Consider the following 25,822-nt stretch of genomic DNA (forward strand, 5'->3'; position numbering starts at 1 on the left):
AAATGTTATGCTAGATTCTTGTGTAAAGGTAGCTTTCACAAATCTATGGTTGATTTTGTCTCTAGATTCCACATCGTAAATACCATAGATGTTTTTGGCAGCGTTCATTCTCTAATCAATATTGATCAAAAGCAAGTACATGCAAATGAATATTGTAACTATCAAAAAGCCCAAGATTAAGTTGACTTTTGGTGTGGGGATAACAAATCCCCCTAGGATTTTGTGTGTTGTAAAGTGGTTGAAGTTGTAGTGTTACTTCAAACTTGCTTGATTGAAGTTTGTGAGAACCATTAAAGGTTTTCACCGCATCCATACAAAAGGGGTGCCCACAAGTGGCTCGATTGATTTGGGCTTTGGATGGGTTGGCCAATATGGAGTGCCTTGGAGTTAATCATGGAAGTGTGGAGATGATCATGGGATGTGAAAGCTCTTGCGAACTTTTAGACCATTATAGCTTTCACATGTAGGTGCATGATCAAATAAACACCATCTTTCACTTCTCGAATTTTTTCTTCTTTTTATGAAAATTAGTCGAATCTTAGACATGGCTTAATTTTTATGCCTTTGGTTTTTATAGCATTGAGAATAGTGCTAATGCAAACATAGGTATATATTAAAGGAATAAAATCAAGCTTCAAAATAATGCCACCATCTTTCGTTTCTCGAGACCCCAATGGTAAACCTTTACAATCTACAAATGTACACATTTAGTGTTATTCTAAATCTTGTCGTGTAGCTGAGAAATGTTTTAACTGCATGTTATTAACATTATGCCATTTTACGCTACCAAAAGGAGAAATTACTTGTTGGTTTCGTGGACACAAGGATATGGTAACTAAACATGGAAATGGCTTACTTTTTCTAGCTTTTAGTTATTAGCTATTGTATTCGGCTTGTGAGACAAACCAAAGAAAACTTGTGTTAACTACTGAAGCAATAAATTTGTTGTTTTGATTCTTACCAAAAACCTTTTGAGAAAAAGCCACATTCATCCATTTGGCTACTCGAATAAAGAAATGACAAGTAGACGACAAAAACATAATTGAGCATTAATGTTACCCAACATACATGATAATACATTGGATCACCTTTGCAATGCTACTGCATTTCATTTTGAAGGATATTATTATAATGAAAAAACGACTATTTTTGCAATGTCGGATTAATGCAAAACTAAGATCTAAAAACTTAGGCAATGAATGGTTATGTTCTTCCATACGAAAGGATTCACTAAATTTTATATTCCTTTGCATTTAGGTGGATTGAATGGAGATGCTCTCGGAAAAGTCGATGAGCTACGAACAAAGAAGTACATGAGCTACATATGTGTAACGAAGTGGGTTGATATATGAGACAACCAACTATTTTCTAGTTACAAGAGTGCACCAAAGTGATGTTGATATACATAGAGACAATTTCAAATAAGTTGTTATTTGTTCTAAACACATATCATAAAGAAATGTTTTGAATGAGTATACATAAAGATTTTGTTAAAAAGTGTATTGCACATCATACATGTCCTTATTGATATGAGGCTCAATAGGTTTACTAGACGCGAATGCGCTCTTAGACAAACTAAGAAAAATACAATGGTGATATACATAAGAAAGAGATTATGATGTAAGTTTTGTTAATTAAAAGCTAATCACTCGTAGTGAGTAATATGTAATTACACTCATTCAAAACAAAACTCATAGATTCTTATCATTCTTTCATTCTACACAAGTATTGGTATATAATATAATCATAAGATCCTCATTCAACATGCGTATGTGATACACGTTCATGAATTGGTAACTGTTCTTGTGCTTACTGATTTAACATAACGGATACTTATTTAATAGAGAGGTGCATTAACAATTGTAATGCCCGTACACTACCTCACATTCAGTCCACCAACATCATTTTCGACACCTTTATGGTAGAGAAGGGGGTCTATAAATAGTGGTCTTTGAAACTAGAAACATCGATGCTTTTACTACATTAATAAAAGGTAAAGAGTGTGTTGTCAATGTAAACACACCTAAAAAGGAACTTTAGAGCGACTTAAATATTAATATATATTTGAAGTTCATGTCAGATCATATATCCTTTAGGGGTTCTCATTACTTCCTTTTACCATGAATCTAATCATGATATCAACTTTCCATTGTTAAACGTCGTGTTATGGCATACTTCTACATGACGCTTACAAGATATAGATTTATTCATAAGCTCACCCCGTATCTCTCTACCTCTTGCACTATCAACATTTATTTTATGAACACGACGACACATTAGTGAGAGTGATGTGCCTATGTCATGTACTCTAAATTTACATCTAAATCCACCAAAATCAACAAAAATGGTAATGCAACTTGAGTTATGATATCTACCTCTTTATCATAGAGCAAGGGCTCTACAAATAAATAAACTCAAAAAGTATATCGACATCAATGCTTTTACACTGAGGAAAAATGATCATCAAACAAATGTCACAAAAATGGTAACGAGACTCTAGATATGAACTTTACAACTTTATGTTAGAGTTGGGCCTATGTAAATAACACTTGATAACTATTAGAAGCCCTATGTGATAACATTAGTAGACCATGATGGCCATTCTTTGATCAAGAATGGGGGAGTATGACCCACCAATGCTTGTGGTAACACTCATAATGAGCATGGTCTTTGCCTTGCGATTTCTTTGCGAACACGGTCCATGAATGTACAGTAACCATTCGGTTAAGTGTGTGCCCAATTAAGTGCGCAATTCTATTAAGTGCATTTTTTATATCGATGTCAAAATCCTCTTCAAAAAATTTACATTGTTTTAGACAAAATACATCAAACCAAATTGAAACTATGCTCCAATAATTCAAAAAACAACAAAATGATCAATAAAAATAAGACTTGTAAGTTCTTTCGCAATTTCATACCGGTCCATAAAAATAAGATTTGTAAGTTCTTTGCGAACGCGGTCCATGAATGTATGTGATTCTACAAGTCAATCATAATAGTCATATTCTTGTTGTAATCAAATCAATTCTATGACCCATCAATGTATGTATGTGGTAGCACTCAATAATGCGCATAATCTTTGCCTTGCTTGATTTCTTTGCGAACGTGGTCCATGAATGTATGCAATTCGACATGTCAATCATAATAGTCATATTCTAGTTGGAATTAAAGCAATTCGTGATGCTAGCATACAATAACACTTGTCAACCATATAGTTATTTTGTGGTCACGAGAGTGATCCATTAAGGTAGTTGATATATATATATATATATATATATATATATATATATATCAAATACTTCACAACAAGTATGGATAGCAATCAATGGAAGTCAACTAGATGCCATCGATAGGCCAATAACATTGATTCTCACGTCTAACTACTTCCCTTAGTTTTAGTATCAATTCATTGTCATGTTTATTCACATTATTGTCTCAAGAGTAATAGTGCCTCTACAAACGGAACAATCTACAAGAATATCTAATCACCATCTTGCCTCAAATATGTTTTTATTATTGGCATAAATTGAGTTTGAGGAAGAAGAGACATGGGGACATATATTATATGTTAAATCTAATCTAGATAAATTCCATTGCAACACTTTCATGATTGCTTTTGTACTAATCAATATAGATCTAATAATCCAATTTGAAGCTATCAACAATTTGCAACGCCCTTCTATGCCACATGGTCCATGCAACAGATGACTTAACAGTTGGTGTAAATGTGCACTAAAAGCCCAGTACAAAGCTTCCTAATGACCATGCATTCATTGATCCTTTTGACTTGAAACTCATTGCCAAGTTCTCTCAAAAAGCGAATCTTGCAAAATTGGTATTGCCTACTTAAGAGGCGGTCTATTGTAAGAAAATTGTGTTATCTACGAAGTTGATTCAAAGTGAAGAAAGTGATAGTAAATCATAATACAAGGGTAAAAAAATTCTATTTCGGATTTTTTTTGTGAAGGTCAAGAATTGGGGGGAAGGCTGTTTGCTTTTCCTTTGTTCTTTTCATATAATTTGATATTTGAATGGTGTATCTTTCTCATCTAATCTTTGCCTTCAAATTTACTCATGTGTCACTTCTAACTTCTAAGGCTCCCTTTGTAACTTTATTCATTCTTTCTTTGTCTTTACTTGTCTCCCACTCATCTCTCGATGAATCAAGAGGCAGTGGGAGGCATAACTTTCCCATAATGTCTCGTTTCTACCATTTTGATTTATGTATATTTTTCATCCTGAATGTCAATACATGCATTCAATATATTTTCAATCTCATGCCTTTGTGTCATGGTACAAATAATTGACACATATGCTGCCAGGTTTTATAAAAACTATGCTACATCATATTCCTTAAACACACTGGATGCCTAGAAAAATGGTTCTATAATCCTTGTTTGAGGCCTATAACATTGGTGTTAGAGGCCTCAAACTGGATGCTTGGAAAAATGTTTTTATAATCCTTTCCATGCTGTTGAGAGTTCCCTATGAACAAAATGAGAAATTTCCATACTTTTTCGGAATGGCATGTATAAGTCATATGCATATAAATTTAGGTGTATCAATAGAACCCTTCATATGGGAATGGATTGTGTTACCACAAAATGACATTCTGCATCCAATTGTATCAATTTGTCAAAAGCCCATATACCAAGCTCAAATTCACCCATTTGCACCAATAAAATAGAAGTGATGAGAATAATGGAAGGTGATCACTAGATGGCATGATATGAAAAACACTTAAAACTTAATTGAAATGTCCACCTCGTCCAAAAATACCGACCATGCATGTATAGAGTCTCATTTGAGGTGTAATGCAGTGTACTTTACACATATCATCAAAAAACACTCGTCCTTCCAATAGACCTGCATGACTGCACACATTCAACAAGAGGAGGAATCTAACTGAATCTGGCATTGTATCCTCTAATGTCAATTGTCTTAATGAGATAAAAACTCTATTAGCCTTATCCATTTGAGCATACCCTGCAATCAATGCACTCCATGAGATTATATCCTGGCAGGGAAGCTTTTCAAATACTTCATGTGCTTCAGAAAGCGCCCCGCATTTGGTATACATGTCTGCCAATGTGTTTCCAAGCACAATATCTTTTCCTAACAAACCAAGATCTTTAACCTCATCATATATCTCTTCTCCTACTTGAAGACAACAGATGCTACAACAAGCTTTCAAAACACAAATATAAGTTACCACATCAGGGTCTATGCCCTCGTTCCGCATCTCCTGGAAGCATTTCAAAGCTCAATCACTGTGTCCATGTTCGGTATACCTCTGATCAATGAACTCCATGCAAAATTCCTCTCTGGAAGCTCTCTAAACAGTTCATGTGCTTCTTCAAGTAAACCACACTTGGCATACATATCTAACTAGGTAGTGCCTAAGACAATTCTTTTTGTAATAAGCCTTGCTTGCTAACCTTGGCATGTATCTCTTTTCCTGCTTCAGGAGATCCCGAGTTTCCACAAACTTTTGTGTGCAAGCAAGCGTAATAAATAACATGAGAAGATACACCCTCATCCTTCATTTTCTTGAACCATTTGGGAGCTTCATCTCCATGTCGATGTTGGGCATACCCTGCAATCAATGTACTCCAAGATACATCTCACTCCGGAATCTCTTCTAAAACTCATGTGCTTTTGCTAGCTATCCACACTCAACATACATTGTCTACCAGTGCATTGCCCAGCACAATCTCTTTCTCTAACAAGCCTTTCTTCTTCACCTCTTCTTGTAACTCTTCTCCTATTTTGACAGACCCTATGGTTCCACAAGCTTTTAATATGCAAGTAAAGGTAACAAGATTTGGTGTGATACCCTCATCTCGCATCAGTCTGAAGTATTTTAAGGCCAAATCACCACATCTATGTTGGGCATACCCTGCAACCAAAGAAATTCAGGATACAACAGTTCTCTTCGGAGCTCTTTGAATACATTTTGTGCTTTTTCAAGAGCACCACAGTTAGCATGCATATCCACCAAAATATTCCCGAGAACAATATCTTTGTCCCATAATCCCTCTTTCTTAGCCTTGGTATGGATTTTCTCACCTAAGAAGAGATCCTTTGCTTCCACAAGCTTTGAAACACATTTAAACGTGACTACATCTGGGGAAATACCCTAATCTCGCATCAATTTGAAGCATTTAAGTGCTTCTTCACCATGTCCATGCTGAGCATGTCCAGAGATGAGTGCATTCCAAGAAATACGATTTCGATCTGGGAGCATTTCAATTTGTGTGCTTTATCAGTCATTCCACATTTTACATACATATCAACCAATGAATTTCCTAGAATGACATCGTTTCTTAATAACCTGTTCTTCTTAATATCTGTATATATGCATTCTCCTATCTTAAGTGAACCAATGCTTGCACAAGCTTTCAAAACACATGTAAATGTGACAGCATCAGGCAAGAAACCAGCAATTTGCATATCATTGAAGCATTTTAATGCAGCATGACCATATCCATGTTGGGCATATCCAGAAATCAATGCACTCCAAGATACGACATCCCAATTGGGAAGTTTCTCAAACACTTTGCTGGCTTTTTCCAATGAACCACACTTAGCAATCGTGCTGAGTAAGAAAAATTCTTTTGCGTGAATATATAGCTTTCGGGATGTGGATAAATCTTTACGTTTTCCACACGATTTTATCTGTTTAATAAGAGAATTTCGATCTCGAAATGACAGCCAATGCATCTGTTGGTCATTGTTCTTGCAATGGATTATTTCATTAGATCTATTTAAACATGGATTTTCTTTGTGATAGAGCCATATGGTCTCTCTCTCTGCGTGAAACAATCAGACCTTGCAAACATGGCGGTCTCACTTAGGACGATCACATGAGTTAGCATGCTAAAAAAAACTTCTAATTTCATATTCCTCGTGTTATTCAGAGAAGATCGAGCGATCTCTCTCTGAGATTCCATGGCGCGTACCTGTACATACATACTTTCCTTGGCAATCCTTTACTCTGTTTAAGGACCGCCATCGACAGGAGGGCATAATACATATCTTAAAACAGAAGGGTATCGTTGTAAATTAGAGAATTATTAATAGGGAAACGTACCAGGATACCCCTGGAAGTTCTTCTATTTACCAGAATGCCCCTGGAAGTTACAAATTTACCAAACTACCCCTATGTCCAAAAAATTACATTTTATAAAGTAATTATACACTCAAATTGACAAGCCCTATTTACGAAGGATGGAAGAAATGGACCCGAATTATCCTTATTTACCAAAGATTTGAGTGTATAATTACTTTATAAAGTGTAATTTTTTGGACATAGGGGTAGTTTGGTAAATTTGGAACTTCTAGGGGCATTTTGGTAAATAGAAGAACTTCCAGGGGTATCCTAGTACTTTTCCCTTATTAATATTTCTCAACCTACCCTTCTAACCAATAAAAAGCTCTTTATTTGCTATAATCTCCAATTCATTCTCGCACACCCTTCTTTTTTGTTCTTTACTCGTCCACACCCACACTCATCCGATCGCTTCGTGTTGTATTCGGACAAGTTGGGTTTCTTATTGTAATGTGAGACTCACCTTGAAGTGCCCATCATCAGCATGGTGCCCATCACCATTAGCTCGAGATTAAGAATTCTATTTAATGAAATCACATCCTCTTTGAATGTCAAGTGTGTATTTTTAAATGAATAATTTGCAGGATAAGAGAAACTTGAACATGACATTTTGGCATCATAAGATGCCTGTCGGAAAACCAATCGATTTCTATATTGAGAATTCACGTAAACAAACTTGATGGTTGATATTGATTTAAGTCTCCATTGGGGACTAGTAGAAAACTCGAGCACACTTTGGAAAATTGTAAAGAAATGTGTGTGGTTGGGGTAGTGAGTACACAAGATCCTTTAAAAATCTATGAAAGGGTTTGCACCCTACTAGTATCAGATGAACTTTCATGAAGCTTTCTCTTAGATTCCTTGAGAGATCTACTAAATTCGGTATATGGCCAATATGTGCAGGTTATTGAGTCAATATAACATCTTCGGTGATGACCATATTTGTCTCCTTTGACCAATCACTCACATTTTTTTATTAGAGACTTTCCATGGAAATTTTTATTTCACCTCACCACTTATCAAAATGGACTCAACTTGAATGTTACATTTTTTTATTATAAAAGCCACCATGTTAACAATGATTTATGACTATTACTAGCCAATTTTCTATCACACTCAATCCCTCGTCATCACAAGTAGTGATAAGAGCACCTTTTTGTGCATACATTTGTAACCTTGGTCACATATATTTGCATAGATCATGTAGCAATAATCCAACTATTAAAAACTAAAAACATGTGGACATTTGTGGTGTGCTTGAAAGGAAATCATGTGACATGTTACTCTACCATGTAGTCTTGAGAATGATGACAACACTCCAAAGATGTCACTTCTCATTTCCTTCGTGTATAATCACTACTTCTCACTTCCTCCGAGTGAGTGGAACTCATTCTATAACACTATTCCACGCCCTCATGCTCTTACGATGGGTAGATATGAAAGTTTTCCAATGCTCTAAATGTCACTAAATGGTTGGCGAAGAAAATAAAGAAGCCAACACTCTTTAAATATTTAATATCCTAAAGCACAATGACTATCAATATATCACCGATCATGGATTGTTAATAATATGTCAATAGGTCCTTCCATATCTCGGGAGGAGCGCTCCACCATATGTTATAAAAGGTTTAGAATTGATTCTAAACCACGTGAAGACTCGAATTTAGTGGAGTATATGATTGATCAATGTGTTGCCTATAGAATATTCTAACCTTCCTTGGCATCTGTTTTATATTGTATTTTGATACTCCTTTTCACATTGCTTGTCCATATCATGTGTATTGTTAGACAACAACCTAGGACTACTCGGTGTTAGAAATCCCTCCATTCCAAAGAATCTTCTTGCCACTATAGATCCTATTTAAGAGGAATATAATACAATGTAGAACTAATAATAGGAAATATTAATGGTGAATCTAACCAAGAAATAAATCAAGATGTGAGAGTGATAAGAAAGGTTTTGCATTTGCACTAAAAAGCCTAAAGGGGCAAAAATGGATCGCTTGATCACCATGGATGTTGTTGATAAAAAACGAGTATAAATGTCACTATATCTAGTTTATACTTGAAGGCTCTAGTGCCACATTTCTTATATCATCTACAGATATGCATTCACACACCTTCTTCTATACATTCATTGCGCACATTATAGAAGGTGGTTTTTGCTATGTCCAACGCTTTATTCATTGTATGGTTTGTAGTAGTTTGAAAAGGGGACCATGAATTCTAGTGCATATACTTGTAATTGAAAAAATAAAATGAAGCATGTGTGTTTCCCAGTGAACCATATTACATGTAAGTAAGTGAAAAATAAAAGCACCCAACACGGTGGTTATGCATGGAAATTGTTCTATCTCATGTTTGACCATGATAAATGAATATTCCAACCATACATAATAGTGACACTTAAAAGAAGTTGGTGGAATGCCAACTAAACAGAAAACAAATGTAAGATATATGTTAGGGGCTATAGGTTATCTAATGCGATAACCACTTTCAGTGTCGACAAAGATCTTGTTCCTTGTATCAATGTTTTGCCACGAATCTAGCCTCCCTAACAACAAAATGAGGTCACTATGTTATACAATGATTTTTTGCAATAGAAATACCCTTACAAAACCTTTAGAACCAAAACATGCATTTGTTGATTGAAGGTTGTCAAAGGTAAATGAATTAGTGCTATTTCATAATTGAAATGAGTGGGTATGTGAAATTCACACAAACTTTAATATTCAAATAAACGTCAAACCACTTACCTTTGTGATAAAACTAGAGGAGTAGTAAGATTAGAGAAATTATACTTCCGCCAACTCCGACTTTTATTAGATCGTTACATTGAAGCTCAATTCGCACGTGCCTAAGTGCAAAATTACATGAAGGCCATGGAGAGACTTCTTTAATGAAATTAAAATCACCATTGTGTTCAAAAGTTACTGTAGCAACAACGTTTTAGTTACTGTATCATTATGAGGGTTCGTGACTTATGTGTTAAGTCATTTTCAAGTCGGAAGGGCATTTTTCCAATCACAACCATCTTAAAGGTAAAGCCAAAAAACGTCACGAGACAAATATCATCTCATGATTGCAGCTTAGAACACATAACAGAACCGATTCCAGATGTGGGTTACTGACACACATCCATTAAAGATTTGGGTGGGCAATCAACACTTTCAGAGTTTATTTCATGTCCACTATCTTACCCAAAGGGCAATGCACCGGGAAAAAGAAACCAACACGGAAGATTCGATTGGGACACGAAGAGAAAGTCATAGTAAGGAAGAGTGAAAAGTCAAGGAAAAGAGAGAGAGTCGAGGCGCGTGAATAAATCTCAATTCAAATCAATTGATGATCCTCAAAAGGGTGTTTCGTTCCAACGGGCCGTTTTACAAAGACGGGAATTCAAACTAAGCTTCTTTCTCTCTCTCTCTTTTTCTTTCTTTTATGACAAGAAATTTGGGCTCACTAGTGTGAACACAGCATTAAAAGCTGTCCGCCTGGCCGTTGCAAATGTGAAACGGCATTTTGCTTTTTTTGTTTTTGCTTTCTCCTTCTGAGTGTGGTCTCTCTCTCTCTCGCTCTCTCTCTGTGCGTCTCTCTCTCTAGATCAGAGTGCACGACAGCAGGGCAAGGATGGAGGGTAGAGAGAGATGCCAGCTGGCAGTGAAGGAGGAGGAGGAGCTTGATGTGAGCGGCGATGGCGACGGCGATGGCGACGGTGAGATCTGGATCGACGATGGAGCAGAGGAAGAAGGAGCCATCTCTTCAGCCTCCGGCGAAGGTGTAGGCGAACCATCGATCTCTGCAGTCGGTGCTGCAGAAGGGTAACTAGGCATGGCTATCGGCGAAGAAGAAGAAGGAGCAGAAGAAGGGGCAGAAGAAGAAGATGAAGGAGAAGGGGCAGAAGAAGAAGAAGAAGAAGGAGGAGGAGAAGAAGAAGAAGAAGAAGGAGAAGGAGAAGGAGAAGAAGAAGAAGAAGAAGAAGAAGAATTGGTTGCACCGAGCTTCATGATCCCGCAATCGTAGACCGGAGCCTTGTCGGGTGCGAATAGCCCCCAATTCCGCTCCGACCCCGCCCCCGGCTTCAGATCCTCGTTGAAGAGCGCGAAGATGTAGGCCGACACCGGAGCCCCGGGCTTCCCCGGCGTCCCGCGGCCCGACACGATTCGCTTCACGAGGTTCGAATTGAAGGCCTTCGCGTTCTCGAGGCTCACCCCGGGCTCGTACTCGTCCCCCGCCGATGGCCACCCCGTCTCCCCGACCACCACCGAGATGTTGTCGTAGCCCAACGCCGCGATGGCCGCGTAGACCGCATCGACTTGCGCGTCGAACATGTTGTCGTAGCTCAGCTTCGTGACGGGGTCGTAATGCGGCGCCTTGTCCGCCCCGAAAAGGGCATACTCGAGGTTTGTCCGGTTCGGGTTGGACAAGTACCCGAAGAACGGGTACGCGTTCGCTACGTAAGGTGATCGCGTCCTCGCGAGGAACGCAAGAATGGGCCGGAGGATCGCGGCCGCTCCGTCGGCGAAGCTCCCATTGGACGGAGGGTCGGAGCTTTGAAGAAGACCCATCGAATGTGGGGTAGTGACCTTGATGTCGACGAACCCGAGCTCTTGGCATGCGGTGTAGAGGTTCTCCATCGCGAATTGGAGGTCCCAAATCATCTCCCCATCCGAGGCCGAGAGGACCTCATTGCCCACGGAGAGGTAGGCAATGTCGGTGGCGGGGACATAAGGGGCGACATTGGCATTGACCCACTCTTTGGCCGCGGGCACCCCGCCATTCGCGAGCGGCTTGATTTGGTCGTCCCCGATGCCCACCATGATCTCGATGCCCGAATTCGCAAATGCGTTGAGGATGGGGCCGTCAACGGAGAATAGTTTCACCTTGTTAATGATGGTGGTCTTGAGGAGCACGACGACCTCGGATGGCGGCGGGAGGTTGTCCGCTACGGTGCCATAGTTAACACCTAGCGGGATCGGAGCCGCCAGCAGGATGGAGGCTGTAAAGAAGTAGATGAGGACCACCCCAAAATAGATAAATTGCACCCCTACAGCTCTCCATGCCATGTTATATGTGTGCCTACACTAGCTTGGGCACAAAGCACCACTTTCAAGACTCTTTAAGTGTGTGTTAGTGGAGGTTTCTAGCAAGTTGGAAGAAGAAGAAGAAGAAGAAGAAGAAGAAGAAGAGGTGTAAAAAGATAGTGTTTTTTCTATGTGGTGTTTTATGTGTGTGTATATTATATTTTATATGGGAAGTTGGGAACTCTAAATTTAATTGACATAAATTTTACCGTCTTGACTCTTAGTCTGGAAATCGAAAGGTCTATACTAATATCAGACTTATATCCAAAAAAAGGGGGTCATAAATAAATAGCCCAAAAGACTTCACCTATCCATATTAACTACATATTTGGAAGACAAATAAATAAAGCAAGATGATCCTTGGGGTCTCAACTCTCGGTGATCCGACAATGTCGCTTTGTCGGGTTTCAACACCCCACTGAGTATCGGAAGCCGATGCTTTCCCCAGCCCAAGTAACCCTATTGTTTCCATGTGACCATGACCAAAGCTACCTTGCTTTGCTCATTTTGATGTTGCTATGTTGGGTTCTATTTAACGTGAAACTATGTGCATAATGCCCACCCACAAGTGTTGGTTTGTGAAAACTCCAAATTGTTGCCCAAGTCCCTAACACATATAAATCATACCTCGAGTGTAGGACATATTATGTTTCATCTCTTCTGAGGTAGACCCCATTATGTCAAAGGGCATGATTAGATTATGAAATGATCCGACCAACACTTTTCTGAACCGAAAGAGAATCCTATGTTTTTTATATGATCAATTGTCAAATATAACATCGTTTTCTATCGTTTTTTTTAAGACCAATAAGATGCTCGTCCCATTTCCTTCCAACCAACCTTTTCCATTCTAGAAGCATTACGTTGATAATAAATTTTAATAAAACATTGGTTTTATATTTACTCCTTTTCTAAACTCTTCGGTATTTTATTTATATCAATAGTGGGGTGACACAAATAGTGAATATCATAAGCACAAATATAAGACAACCTAAGTGCCACTTAGTAAGTGGTACTTACAAATCTTATCCATCACAAAATAAAGGTATAGCCACATGGTAGTGCAATGACATCATATGCATGTGAAAATCTTGGTGAAGAAGTGGTCATTAAGTGATATCTACTTTGCCACATGACACCCACATATCACAACCTGTGAATCTCATAAGGATAAACATGCGACAATCTTGGTGGCACATAAAGAATATTTCCAAATCTAGTACATCACAGAATAAAGGTATATCCACATGGTAAAATCAATGATATCATGTAGATGTGAAAACCTTGGGGAAGAAGTGGTCATTAAGTGATATCTACTTTGCGGCATGACACCCATTTATCTTTCATGCCACATATCTCAAGGATGGGAGAGGATATACACATGTATGGTTGAGCTTCTAAGGATGAAAAAGATCGGTATCAATATGCAAATCTACTCTTACAAATCTACAATTGTAGCAAAATGCTTATAGGAAATTGGTATATCTTTGTATGGAGTGACATTGATGACTTTGCAAGTAGAAAGACAATGGAAATAATGTGATCAACTATGGTTATTTTCACAAGGTATCTTGGATTGTATAATTAAGATTAGCTTGGGTAATGGAACTTGGAATATAGAATTGGGCGTTAGGACTTTATGCATTGGTCTATAATATATGAACGAACTTGAGTATGAAGCTTCCACCCTTTTGCAAGACAACCATATTTGCATGGACTTTAAAAGAGGAGCAATGCATGCTAGTATAGTTGGGAACATGTTACCAAAGACAAAGCTAAAAATTAGCGCAACATTATAATGCAAATCAAAAGCTGCCAAGAAGCTCAAAAGTATTTTATGAGTCAAGACACAATCAAAGTTAAGAAAACCCATCAAAAGTATCCATGTGCATACAAAATGATTGTTCAAAATTCAAGAAGAAGAAGAAGATAATAATAAACTTATCCTAACCCAAAAGAAAGCACATATATTTCATAAAATTTCATAAAAGTTTGGAGAAAAATAAAGGGAAATGTGTTTAGAGTTGTGGGAGCTTAACTTTTGTGAATGTGTGAATGCATTGTAAGAACTTACACTAGCAACCAACGCAAAAAAATGTTGTGCTAAGACTCTCTTCCACATATGCTTTCCGTATTTACCACTGAGGATGTATGCAAAGCCTTCAGAAATTGACAACTACAAAGGCAAGCAATTTGCAAGGTATGAAGACCAAAATGCTCAAATGGATGGGAAATGAAACGCATGCTTCGATAAGTGATAAGGTTAATTAATCGTGCATTCTATCACGGCAAACCCCATGAATTGAGTACAAATTGGATCAAACTTTTACATTAATGGGAATATATAAATAATATTGAACATTTGTGATTGATCATCTCATCGCAAAGTTATTTGGTATGTAATGTCAACAAACCAAGTGCATGTGAGATCATTTTGAAAACAATAATAACACGTGCTAACCTTTGTCACTCTTTGAGTCCTAATGGAGAAAAGTTGTTTGAAAGGTCAAGGGTTATATTTATTGCATCGTGGACTTAAAGAAAGTTTTATGATATGGTGTCGTATGCATATCTTCGGAGATGCATGGAAGAATTCAAGTATCAAGTGATATATGCTTGCCATTGCCTACATGTATTAGAAGAACCCCTTGGAAGTAGACCAATGCATTATGCTTGTCATGTTGCACTTTGATGAAATCCAAGAATCTTTGTGATTGAGCATCAACTACATGCCCCAACTCTTCGACCGTTCAACTAAACAAATAATTAAATTGATAACGCAATGATCAATCTTTGCTATCCATGCCAATAGGATAATCATGAAGACATTAGTAACTCCTTCTGCAAGAATTACTATTCCATGTATTAAATATGGAGCCCAAAAAAATAAGGAGAGCTCTTTGTGCCACAACACAACCGAGTGTTCTAAGTCGAATGAGGACCAATAAAGAGAGCTCTTCGAGCCATGACACCACATGAAGAATGAGGTTTTTAAGTCGAATACTTCCACTAAGTAATTGCCACCATGACTCGTTAATCTTTGTCCTCCCATTTGTTCAATAGATATCTATGATTGTGAGTGTGAACATATGTCATACAATAACGAAAACCTGTGATCCATCATATGTGAAGATAATTCCAATATTATAGCTCCTCCCAAGCACTTAGTTGTTACTAGATCCTTCCACACAACCCATATGAGCCCTCTTCTCCACAACAAATATCGAAAGGGTTGCAAAACAAAATGTGAAGCCTTCTCTCTTTATCCATCTTGTTTGCAGATGTTAAAAAGCCTTGAAAGGTATTGAAAGACCAATTAACATAAAAGGTGTCTCCTTTGTATAAGAGGCTCAATTTAAGAACAAACACATCAAATTTCCTTATAGCCTATTTACATGTTGTAATGCCCCATTGGGGACCCTACTTTAATAATGATCAAATTATGGGAATGTAAGTTTTGTATCATTTTGCAAGACTATTTATCTCTCAAATTCCAACATTTGTAGAATATAGCCCAACACCTAAGCTAACTAGATACCCTTAAACGGATAGGGAGGTAAAATTCTACCTCACTAAGAGAACACATATTGAGGGTTTGATATTATCTTAGCTAGGTGATACCCAAAGTTGCAATATAACAATCCAAATAACTTTAGAATTCTGCATCTAGCTGAACATGTGTCTATCATCCTCATTCAATGTATAGAAAAAAATGTCCCTTTTGAAGTTTAGTGGCAATTCAAAGGTCATGCCAAAGACAAACCACCCATCATTGCCAACCAAAGAAGACTGTCATATGGAGTGGAAGATGAGCTTGCTATCCCATGTCAAATGTTCTCTCTCTCTCTCTCTCTCTCTCTGATATGGAAGAAAAATCCAAGACAAAGAAGAGGACAAGGAGGGGTGGCATGTTTGATTAAGAAGGAAATAGAGAAATATGTGTCAATCATAAAAAATGATGAACATAAATGCTACATATGGCTCAAAATAGAAACACCTGATGATTTGCCCACTTTTGTAGTTGGATGTTACATTCCTCATCAAGATTCTAACTTTTATGCTTGTTTGGATAAAGATCAACCGTTTGCCAATCTAGAAGATGATATTGCTTATTTCAAATCCAAAGGGGAAGTTATTGTCTTTGGTGACATGAATGCTCGTGCAAGAAGTTTCCAACTTGATTCACAAGAATCTTTCATGCCACATATCTCAAGGATGCAAGAGGATATGCAAATGTATAACCGCTCTTCTATCGATGAAAAAGATCCGGACCAATTTGGGAAGTTACTCCTACAAATGTGCAATAGTACTGGATTGCTTATTGCAAATGGTATTTCCTTATGGCCCAACACTAATGGTTTTACATGTAGAAAACACAACGGAAATAGTGTGATTGACTATGTGCTACTTTTCGAATGTATCTTGGATCGTATACATAAATTCTCACTTGGTGAATGGACACCGGAATCCGATCATAGGCCTTTATGTATTGATCTCAAATGTATGCATAGGTTTGATTGTGAGAAGGCTATTGAAGATAATAAACAACCGCACTTGAGCATGAACCTTAAGCGAGCACCCATGTATTCCAAGATGGTTGAGGATATGTTACAAATGACAAAGATACAACATGGTGCCACACTAGAATGCAAATGGGAAGCTTTCAAGAAAGTCATTCTCTCATGTACAAACAAATGTTTTTCGACCAACCGCACATCTTGGAAATGCACCAAGAAACTTAGGAAAAAATGGTTTGATAAAGAATGTCATGAAGCTCGAAAGTGCCTTATGGTTTTGGATGTAGTTAAGGATAAAGAGAATTACCAAAAGCATTTGCATGAGTATAAAAGGCTTATTCAAAGAAAGAGAAGAATATGGGAAGTTACTCAACAATTTATCCAAACGCAAGAGAAAGCACATGCATGTGCTAAATTTTGGGGAAACTTAAAGGGAAAACGTGTTGAGAGTTATGGTGACTTAACTCTTCACAACTTGTCTATGCATTGTAAGAATTTATATGAGTTATCTCTTGCCGGAAAGATGATGTGTTATGGTTCTCTTTCACATATGCCTCCCTTCTTTAAGAAATATGCATTGAAGATATATGCATAGGACTTAAGAAATTGGCCTCTCGAAAGGCAAGCGATCTTCAATGTATAAAGGCTAAAATGCTCAAATGGACGGGAAAGGAAGCACATATATGGATAACGGATATGTTTAATGATGCATTGCAACATGGTATGCCGTACGATTGGACTACAAATTGGATCAAACCTTTACATAAAGGTGGAGATATAAATAATGTAAACAACTATCGAACCATCATGGTTGGCTCATTAATGGCAAAACTATTTGGATGTATAATGGAATCAAAGATAAGTGTATGGGCTGAAAAAAGTGGTAAGAGAGCTTATGGACAAGCTGGCTTTCGGAAACACCATAGCACCATTGATCACCTTATCACCCTTCAAGTATTAATGGAGGAAAGTCGCCTTAGAGGTAAAGGTTTATATTGTTGCTTTGTAGACTTCAAGAAAGCTTTTGATATGGTACCTCGTGAGCATCTTTGGAGGCGAATGGAAGAACTTGAGGTGCCAAGTGAATATATGCTTGCAATTTCCCGAATTTATGAGAAGGTTATATGTTGTGTGCGTATGAGAGATAAACTTTCAGATTTTTTCAAAAGCACTATTGGTGTTAAGCAAGGATGCCCACTCTCACCAACACTATTTGGTCTATGCATTGATGAATTGGAAGAAATGGTTACCAAGTTTGCAAAGGAAGAATGTATTGAAGAAGTTGCCATTGGGAATGTTGTAATTATGCTTTTGCTATATGCAGATGATGTAGTGCTTTTTGCAAATACTTTAGGAGATGCACAAAAGCTTATGAAGGCATTAGAAAAAATTTGCATGCATACTAAATTAAGTGTCAATAGCTCTAAAACAAAGATTATGCTTGTGAAGAGCCAAAAAAGAGATAAACCATGCATTATCTACAACAATGAGCCACTTGAATGTGTGGAAAGCTTCAAATATCTTGGCCTTGAAGTTCCTTCAAATCATAGATGGACTGAATGTGCTACACGCCGCTTAGAGGCGGGCAAGTGAGCATACTATGCATTTGAGAACACATGCAATCTTGGAGATATTAAGTGTTGGGTCCTCAAGAAATATCTTTTCGACACTTTGGTGACACCAGTTCTTCTCTATGGGGTGGAAGTATGGGGCGGTAGCATCCCTAAATCTATGTGGAAAGAGTTTGAAAATGTCCAAAAGCATTTTCTTACCAAGTTTCTACAAGTTAAGAAACAAACGCCCTACACCCTCCTCCTCCTTGAGACGGGATCGCTTCCCATTGAGATCATGGCCATGGAAAGGGTTGTTGAATACATGCTTAAGGTTCAAAAAAGTCCCTCACATCAACTTCCTAGAATTGCATGGGAAGCAAGCAAAAAGATCCAAAAGACACATAAAAGCAAAATTTTGTGTTCCGGTTGGTTGCAAGATATAGAAAAATGGTTTGGTAGATGGGATGTGAGGCACTTGCTTCATGATGCATCATTAGATTCCTCTGTAAATGAGGCATTTTTGCAACGCCAATGTATCATGACATGGGACAAATGTGGAGGCTCACGCTTCACACATTATACTACACATGTTGCACCTAACTACAAAACCATATTCTTTGCGGAACGAGGAAATCGTACACATCCATACATGTTAGAGCCCATACCGTTATCTTCCATTCGAACCATTGCTTCCATGCGACTTAGCTCACATGCATTGCGATGTGAAACAGGGTGTTGGGGTACAAGTGATGAGAGTGGTCGGCTATGCACACTTTGCCCTAAACAAGTTCGTGAGTCTGAGTATCACACTTTGATACAATGCTTTGCCTTTGATCATATTCGACCATGCTTTCCACATCTCTTCGATCGAGCCCAATCTTTTCATGAATTCCTCTCACAACCACAATGTGCACTCTCAATTGCAACATTCATTGGTAAAGTTCTTGAACATCGAGAGTCACTACTCACTTTCACACGTATCACGTGAAATGTAATTTTTTGGTCTCATAGGTCATATTTGACCTCCGAAGACGATAATATAATCTATCTATCTATCTATCTATCTATCTATCTATCTATCTCTCTCTCTCAATTCGTAAAAGTTGATGGTTGGTAATCAAAGTTAAACTACAATGTTTTGAACATGGCAATTTAACTTTGGTGAATCATTGTTGCACAAGTTGTTATGCGAGATTGTTTTCAAAGAGGGGAATGAACAAGTAGAAATGATTTATGGATATTACGGATTATGCTAGCAACCAATTTAGACCCTATATCCAAAAAACCTAAGATAGAATGCTTAAAAAAACTCATAGTTCCCAATTAGGTGACTAGGAAAGATAAAAGCAACTCAATAAATATCTCCTTTGTAGATATCGTGGATTGTGCTACTACTTGATTATGAACACATCAAAGTTGTAACCTACTTACGTCTCGCTTAAATAGGGTAGTAATTCTAAACTTACATAAATAGCATAAATAAATAAGAGTAAGAACTTGATTGTGGTGTGTGACTTTGAGAAACTTCAAAGGTAGGCAAATTGTTGGAAATTGGGAAGCCACTCTTCGTAATGCCAACAATTCAAGTGAATAAGATCATCCACTTATGTAAATTTCAAAGTTAAAGTGAGAGACCTAATGTAAGCCATCCATGGGAAATCGGAAAGTAACTCTCGTTTTCATGTGAGTCGTATAAAAAAGCAAGAGTGTTGAGTGTGCATTACGCATAACTCCTTGAGAATGATAGATAAATTTTAATATCATATGATAGATACATATGGGATCAATGGTACGTGGTGAGCATGATATGATGCTAGGTGATGACCATGCATAGGTCTAGGGATATTATATATAGAGAAGTGATATAGAACTAAAAAATATAGTTTTTCGGAGAATCAAGTGTATATACTCCATGAAATAGATTTAATAAGATGAGTAAGATGTGTGATATGTGTTGTGTGTGGGAAGGAGAGATAGATGGATTTAAACCAATTTTATTGGCACCGCCAAAGGTCAAATATGACTCGTAGGACCAAACTAAGTAAATCATTCTTAGATGATTGTTACAATTTGTGTGGTAGTTACACATGATAACCAAATGGTGAACATGCAAGAGAGCCTTGTGACGAGCATGAATTGATGCCAGTTGGTGAGCATGCATTGGCACTAGGTGGTAAGTTTGTAACCATGCACAGGTCCAATATATTACAATTGAGAAGTGATGTAAAGAACTAGAGAATAAAGCTCTTGGGAAAATCAAGTGTATATATGCCATGAAATATATCAAGTGAGGTGTGTGTGTCTGACACAAAAAGATAGACATTGATAGATTTTATTATCGTCCTCAAAGGTCATATATGACCAAATGGAACCAAACTAAGTGAATCAGTTTTACATACTGTGTGAGGAATTGCATAATGACTATTGATATTCAAGAAGTTTAGAGCTAGAATTTGAAATGTTCAAAGCTCTTTTTATAGTCTTCAAGTTAATTTATTTGCCCAAGACTAAAGATGTTATTATTCCGTGCCAGTAGCAAGTAGTTGTTGAATAATAACATTAGATAAGCAATTCACATTTTCTATCTTCCTATTTGTCACCAACTTTAAACATGCTCATGTATGAACATTGAATCACATTGCTTTTATCCTATGTACACGTTTCACTCACTTCAAACTCTAATGCCTATTGCGTGTTTTTTTGCCATTACCGTTAGTTTGCTCATTTCACCATGTGCTCATGATTCCATATGTATTCTCAAATGTTAAAGGTGAACCTAAACTTAACTATTATTGGGAACACAAGAATGATAATTCAAGTACATAGACTAGACGAAATGATGCATTAGAATTAGGGCAAAGTACAAAAGCTCGTAACAACCAACACATGCATTAGTACGAATCTCTAGAAATGATGTACTCATAAGATCTTGAGAAATGATACGAAGATTAAAAGATCTCTTATGGATTATATATATATATATATTGAATAAACCAATCCAACACACCCAAAATTGTGAACAACATGGTTTCAACCTTTGATAAATCTAGCAACACTTTCTTGTCTCTTCTTTGCCTAACTACAAGTGGATGATGGGCTTGGGGACCAATGTCAATAAAAAAATAACTAGGACTAGAGCAACCAATACTCGAATTTTGTCCATACCACACTATTCCAAAGCACAAGTTGCTACTCTCATGAGGGACAATACCGCACACAGCCCCTCTTAAGCATCTAATGCAAATTTCAATTAAAGAATCACTAAGAAGCTAGTAAATCAAAACCTACATTTTATCCCTACTACACTCTATCCCAATGCACCTGCAAATTGTGAGAGAAAATTTTCGTGCACATCAATCAACCTCTTCCAAAGTATCTAATTCTTCGAGACTCTCTTATGTTTATGTATGATGTTGCATATCATGGCTACGCAAGTAAAATCCATCTCAATGCCTCCATATCGAGCTCGGAATCACGCGCCAAATGATGCTTTTGACCAGCCAGCCTTCTTGTTCACTATTCTTGATCGATATCGTCCACAAAGAGATTGTCCACAAATGTCAAGCTCTCGAGGGATTCAAGTTCATGGTGCTCCACTTCATCCATCATTAGGGAGCCTGTGAAATCAATTAATCCAAATGATGAGCCCACTCATATAGGGACGGGCGATACTACCTACATGCTTGTGAGAGAAATGTTTGTTTACCCATGGAATTAGGGTTTATATCATCAAACTCTAGACTTGAGTTTCCGACCCCGGAATCAATGGTGGTAGTTGTGTCCAAAACCGAGGTAGGAGAATTCACTACTCCTGCCACCGGCAACAACAAACCGACATCTTCAAAATGACTAGGAACATGAGGATTTCCTGCAAGAGAGCATCTATTTAGAAGCTTTATGCCGTCCCTATAAGTAAGGTTGTAAACGTTGGTAGATTCATCATAATGGCCTTTGATTAGGTCATCTTGAACATCTTGGGGTTCAACCATATGTCTCCCTTCGCCTCCACATAACAACACTTCCGGCCGTCCGGGTTGTTGACGATTGGACATGCCGGCTTCGGGCCGTGGCCGTAGTTTTCCGAGACAAGAAATGTCCCGAAGGTTGGAAAGCTTCACTTTCCTGACCTTCTCCTTGCATATATCTTTTTGCTTACCATCGATCCTCACCGAAGTAGCCGCTGCCTTGTGCGAGTTTCTCGAAGAAGGAGAAGAAGAGATAGCATTACGCTTGGTAGATCGGGATTGTGGGATTGTGGACATAGCCTCGGCAAGTCGAGCACGGTGGAGAGGCGGAGCTCGGGACCAGTTCGAGGAAGTCGAAGATGTAGATGTAGAACAAGAACAAGATGATGATAATGATGATGAAGAAGAAGAAGAAGAAGAAGAAGAAGAAGGTTCTCCATCGCTTGAGGAGGATGAAGAGGTGTCTGTAGCATCTGGGTCAGTGCATATAACTCGAATTCTCCTCTTACTGATTGCCTCCATTGGTGCTTTTTACTTTGGTTCTGTATCACATAGAATTATAATTGGATTGAGCTCCTCCCTAAGAAGTGCCACAAATTGGGAAGTTCCTCTCTTTGTTGTGACATATCTTCAAAAAGGAGAAACTCTCTTTGCATATTTTTGGTGACCCCAAAAAAACTAAAAGCGGTGTGTGTGTCTGTGTTTTTGTATCCTTCATGCTCCATTCAGATCATGCCACCCGGTGCTTTTATGGTCTCCTTTCCACATTGGGCCTCATATCGAATGTCTGCCTGCCCATCTTGTCGGTTTTCTCGGGTCTTGTGGTCTACATCTTGAACTTCATGTAGCTACCCGTCCATCTATCAGTCGGTCCATCCCATGTTTCCTTCCTTGGGTCTTGTGGCCTACCTACATCTTGAACTTCTTGCAGCTACCCGCCCATCTATTGGTCTAGCATCCCCTGTTTCCTTGGGTCTTGTGGCTTGCATCTTGAACTTCAAACAACAACGACAATATCGGTCGGTCATCATGTGCAGTTTGATCATGCTTTGTGAGCATCCTGGCCTTCATCCTCCCCTTGGGTCACAAACAACGACAATTACCCAGAGAGCTTGGTTTTCTAGTACCAAATATTAGCTTTGCCTCTAGAATACACATTTAGTTATTTCTTTGGCAGCCTCATTTGTTGGCAATATATGCTATCCAACTCAAGGTTGTTACCCAGTGATGTTTGATTGTGCCTTGTGGGTATCCTGGCCTCATCCTCCCCTTGGGTCACAAACAACGAGGATGCACCGAAGAGCTTGGATTTCTAGTATCGATATTAGCTTTGCCTCTAGAATACACATTTTATTATTTCTTTGGAAGCCTCTTTAGTTGGAAATACGAGCTTTCAGTTATCCAACTCAAGATTGTAGATATCTTGATTCACAAATTATTTGAAGATTTGGCTTTGAATAATGTTACTAGGAAGAGGCAATCCATTGATTTGGAAAGCCTTAAATGTTTTGAAGACCCTTGAAGCTAGGGAAGTTTATGGTTAGAAATGGTTATAATTTTCCATGTCCATATTCTTTGTAAACCAATGCCACATGATATTTATACTTCTTGTCCCATATATGTTGGTTTTTGTCAATTTTCTTATTCTTTCTGTTTGGATTCTAACCTTTTGGACATGTTTGGAAATTAGAAACAATTCTTCACATTGTATGTATTGCCTTGTTATAATTTAAGCATTACCCACATAACGTGTATAATTAAAACTTTTTTCCTAAATCCTATATTTCTTGGATGAAAATGTGGTTGTTCTTGTGGGCATTGAATTGTAAACAATAATGAACCCGTTCGAGGACCCTACTTTGAAAGTTTGAATGAAAATATTCTTGTGATTTTGTATTGGCTATAATTTAATGGATGTTCTGTGCAATAACTATTTGAGTTTTGTAGTTTTAGTACAAGATGTTTTTATCTTGGGAATTTTGCTTGTGGAAGGAAATATATTCACCAACTACAATATTGTTCCATATTGGTCATCGCACATAAAATCGTCGTTAACTTGTTTACTTCAATATATTCACAAAATAAGAGGAATACATCACATTGCATTACTCACACAATGCCCATTAAGAATTATTGAACGTTTTTGCTAAAGAATATAACTTAATTCATTTATAATAATTGTGTGTTTTAAGTAATTTCCATTGTAATTTGTCATGATCTATCTTCTTTCTTTCCTTTTTTCCAAAAATTTACTATTTCCTATTGAGATATTAAGCTCAACTAGGTTTAGTTATTTTGTCAATTATGTAACTTAGTAGTTACATACATAGAATCTAGTTAGTGTGTTGACTTTAAACCCTTAAATATGATTTTGTACTGGGGATACATTCTAGATCTTCCACTACCAAGTTCATGTAATATAAGACTTACATCCTTGTACCTATATTCTCCTCACACATGTGCACCTTTTTACATTAGAGGTATGTACTATACATACCTCATTGTGAGTATTTTTGTAATTGATGCTTATTAATACAGAGAAAGGTCTTCAAGCTACTCTCTTGTTAATCATCCCACATTTACCTTATTGTTCATAAGTGTATATCCTCTCTATCTCTCATTTAATTTCCTTACTCTCACACTCACACTCACACTCACACTCACACATACACACATATCACATTGTCTCTTGTTGCTTAATCACATACGTGATTAACTACTTACATAATCAAATACTAGTTAACCCTTAGTTTAAGTACTTAATTATTTACACTTCCATTAGTTAAGTCTATGTACATAGGATAGTACACAACATCTCATATCATACAAGCCAACTTTCATGGCTACCAGGCTACGTAGAGAACAAGCATGTACAAAGGAATCAACAAAAAATAAGCTAATAATCACCATATCAATAGAGACGAACAGAGACGGATGAGCAACCTTCATGCCATGGATATGAGCCACGAAACATATGAGTCCCCCACCAATTGTTCCACTTACAAGTGCCATTTATAGTGCACCCTCTTAGTTGTGAGCCACTTCCAACCCTCACACCAAAACCGAATTTCAGCATAGACATCCTCCAATCTCCTCATGTGGCAATGCCCACCTATTTGCGATTTTTGATGCCCTCGGAGGGAACAACCACCGTGGAGGTTGATAATCCATTTGGCATTGCCATCCACCATCTGCAACATCTGAGAACCTCCCCATTTTAGGAGGGAACGACCTGTAGCGACTTCACTTTATACTATTAACCTTCTTTATACGACAACGAGCCCTTATGATATATTTGTAAGAACTTGGCCAATAAATAATTTATTTTATATTTAATTACGAATTATAAATAGTCTGAAAGAGATGATGAAATAGAAAACGAATGAGCCAAATCCTCGTTCAACAGTCTTAGCAACCATAAGAATAATATCCAAATAAGAAGCAACTTATATCTTCCAATAAACCATTCTCTACCAAGATTGTAGCAAGACTAAGCCTACCAATATTGTCATTCCAGGCTCGTAGAGAAATTATGCTTTCCTTTAATTGGCTAGTTCAAGTCCATTTATTTATATTCATAACTTAAGTTTTT

At 37.6% G+C, this 25,822-nt stretch overlaps 2 protein-coding genes and 1 pseudogene across 2 annotated transcripts; all 3 read right to left on the reverse strand.

Moving 5' to 3' along the window:
* Positions 1 to 4,384: 4,384 nt before the first annotated feature.
* On the reverse strand, positions 4,385 to 7,015 carry LOC147861637 (pentatricopeptide repeat-containing protein At3g09040, mitochondrial-like). The gene is made up of 8 exons (XM_087322417.1): positions 6,977 to 7,015; positions 6,229 to 6,738; positions 5,899 to 6,139; positions 5,705 to 5,779; positions 5,439 to 5,596; positions 5,292 to 5,388; positions 4,867 to 5,187; positions 4,385 to 4,485 (listed from the first exon to the last, which is right to left on the reverse strand). Exons 1-8 carry the CDS (start codon positions 7,013 to 7,015, stop codon positions 4,385 to 4,387), a joined length of 1,542 nt encoding a protein of 513 aa, XP_087178543.1.
* A 3,613-nt stretch (positions 7,016 to 10,628) lies between these two features.
* LOC147861638 (glucan endo-1,3-beta-glucosidase 14 pseudogene) lies at positions 10,629 to 12,275 on the reverse strand (annotated as a pseudogene).
* Positions 12,276 to 21,239: 8,964 nt separating this feature from the next.
* LOC147861639 (uncharacterized) lies at positions 21,240 to 22,770 on the reverse strand. Its single transcript, XM_087322643.1, has 2 exons — positions 21,972 to 22,770; positions 21,240 to 21,882 (listed from the first exon to the last, which is right to left on the reverse strand). Exons 1-2 carry the CDS (start codon positions 22,750 to 22,752, stop codon positions 21,782 to 21,784), a joined length of 882 nt encoding a protein of 293 aa, XP_087178769.1. The 5' UTR covers positions 22,753 to 22,770; the 3' UTR covers positions 21,240 to 21,781.
* Positions 22,771 to 25,822: the final 3,052 nt, after the last annotated feature.

This window comes from Azolla caroliniana, unplaced genomic scaffold (genome assembly GCF_043228905.1).
Source record: "Azolla caroliniana isolate FFs.n. ecotype wild unplaced genomic scaffold, voAzoCaro1.0.p SCAF_7, whole genome shotgun sequence".
In the NCBI taxonomy this organism is placed as follows: Eukaryota; Viridiplantae; Streptophyta; class Polypodiopsida; order Salviniales; family Salviniaceae; genus Azolla; species Azolla caroliniana.

What these genes read in the sequence shown, in the direction of transcription:
- LOC147861637 (XM_087322417.1), bottom strand. Translation starts at nt 7,015, where the DNA reads ATGGCGGTCCTTAAACAGAGTAAAGGATTGCCAAGGAAA. An exon ending in AATGCTCCCAGATCGAAATC is followed by an intron (nt 6,140 to 6,228) that starts GTATTTCTTGGA and finishes ATGCGAGATTAG; the next exon opens with GGTATTTCCCCAGATGTAGT. An exon ending in AGAGAAAGAGATTGTGCTGG is followed by an intron (nt 5,597 to 5,704) that starts GCAATGCACTGG and finishes CATTGATTGCAG; the next exon opens with GGTATGCCCAACATCGACAT.
- LOC147861639 (XM_087322643.1), bottom strand. Translation starts at nt 22,752, where the DNA reads ATGGAGGCAATCAGTAAGAGGAGAATTCGAGTTATATGCACTGACCCA. An exon ending in TATAAACCCTAATTCCATGG is followed by an intron (nt 21,883 to 21,971) that starts GTAAACAAACAT and finishes TTGATTTCACAG; the next exon opens with GCTCCCTAATGATGGATGAA.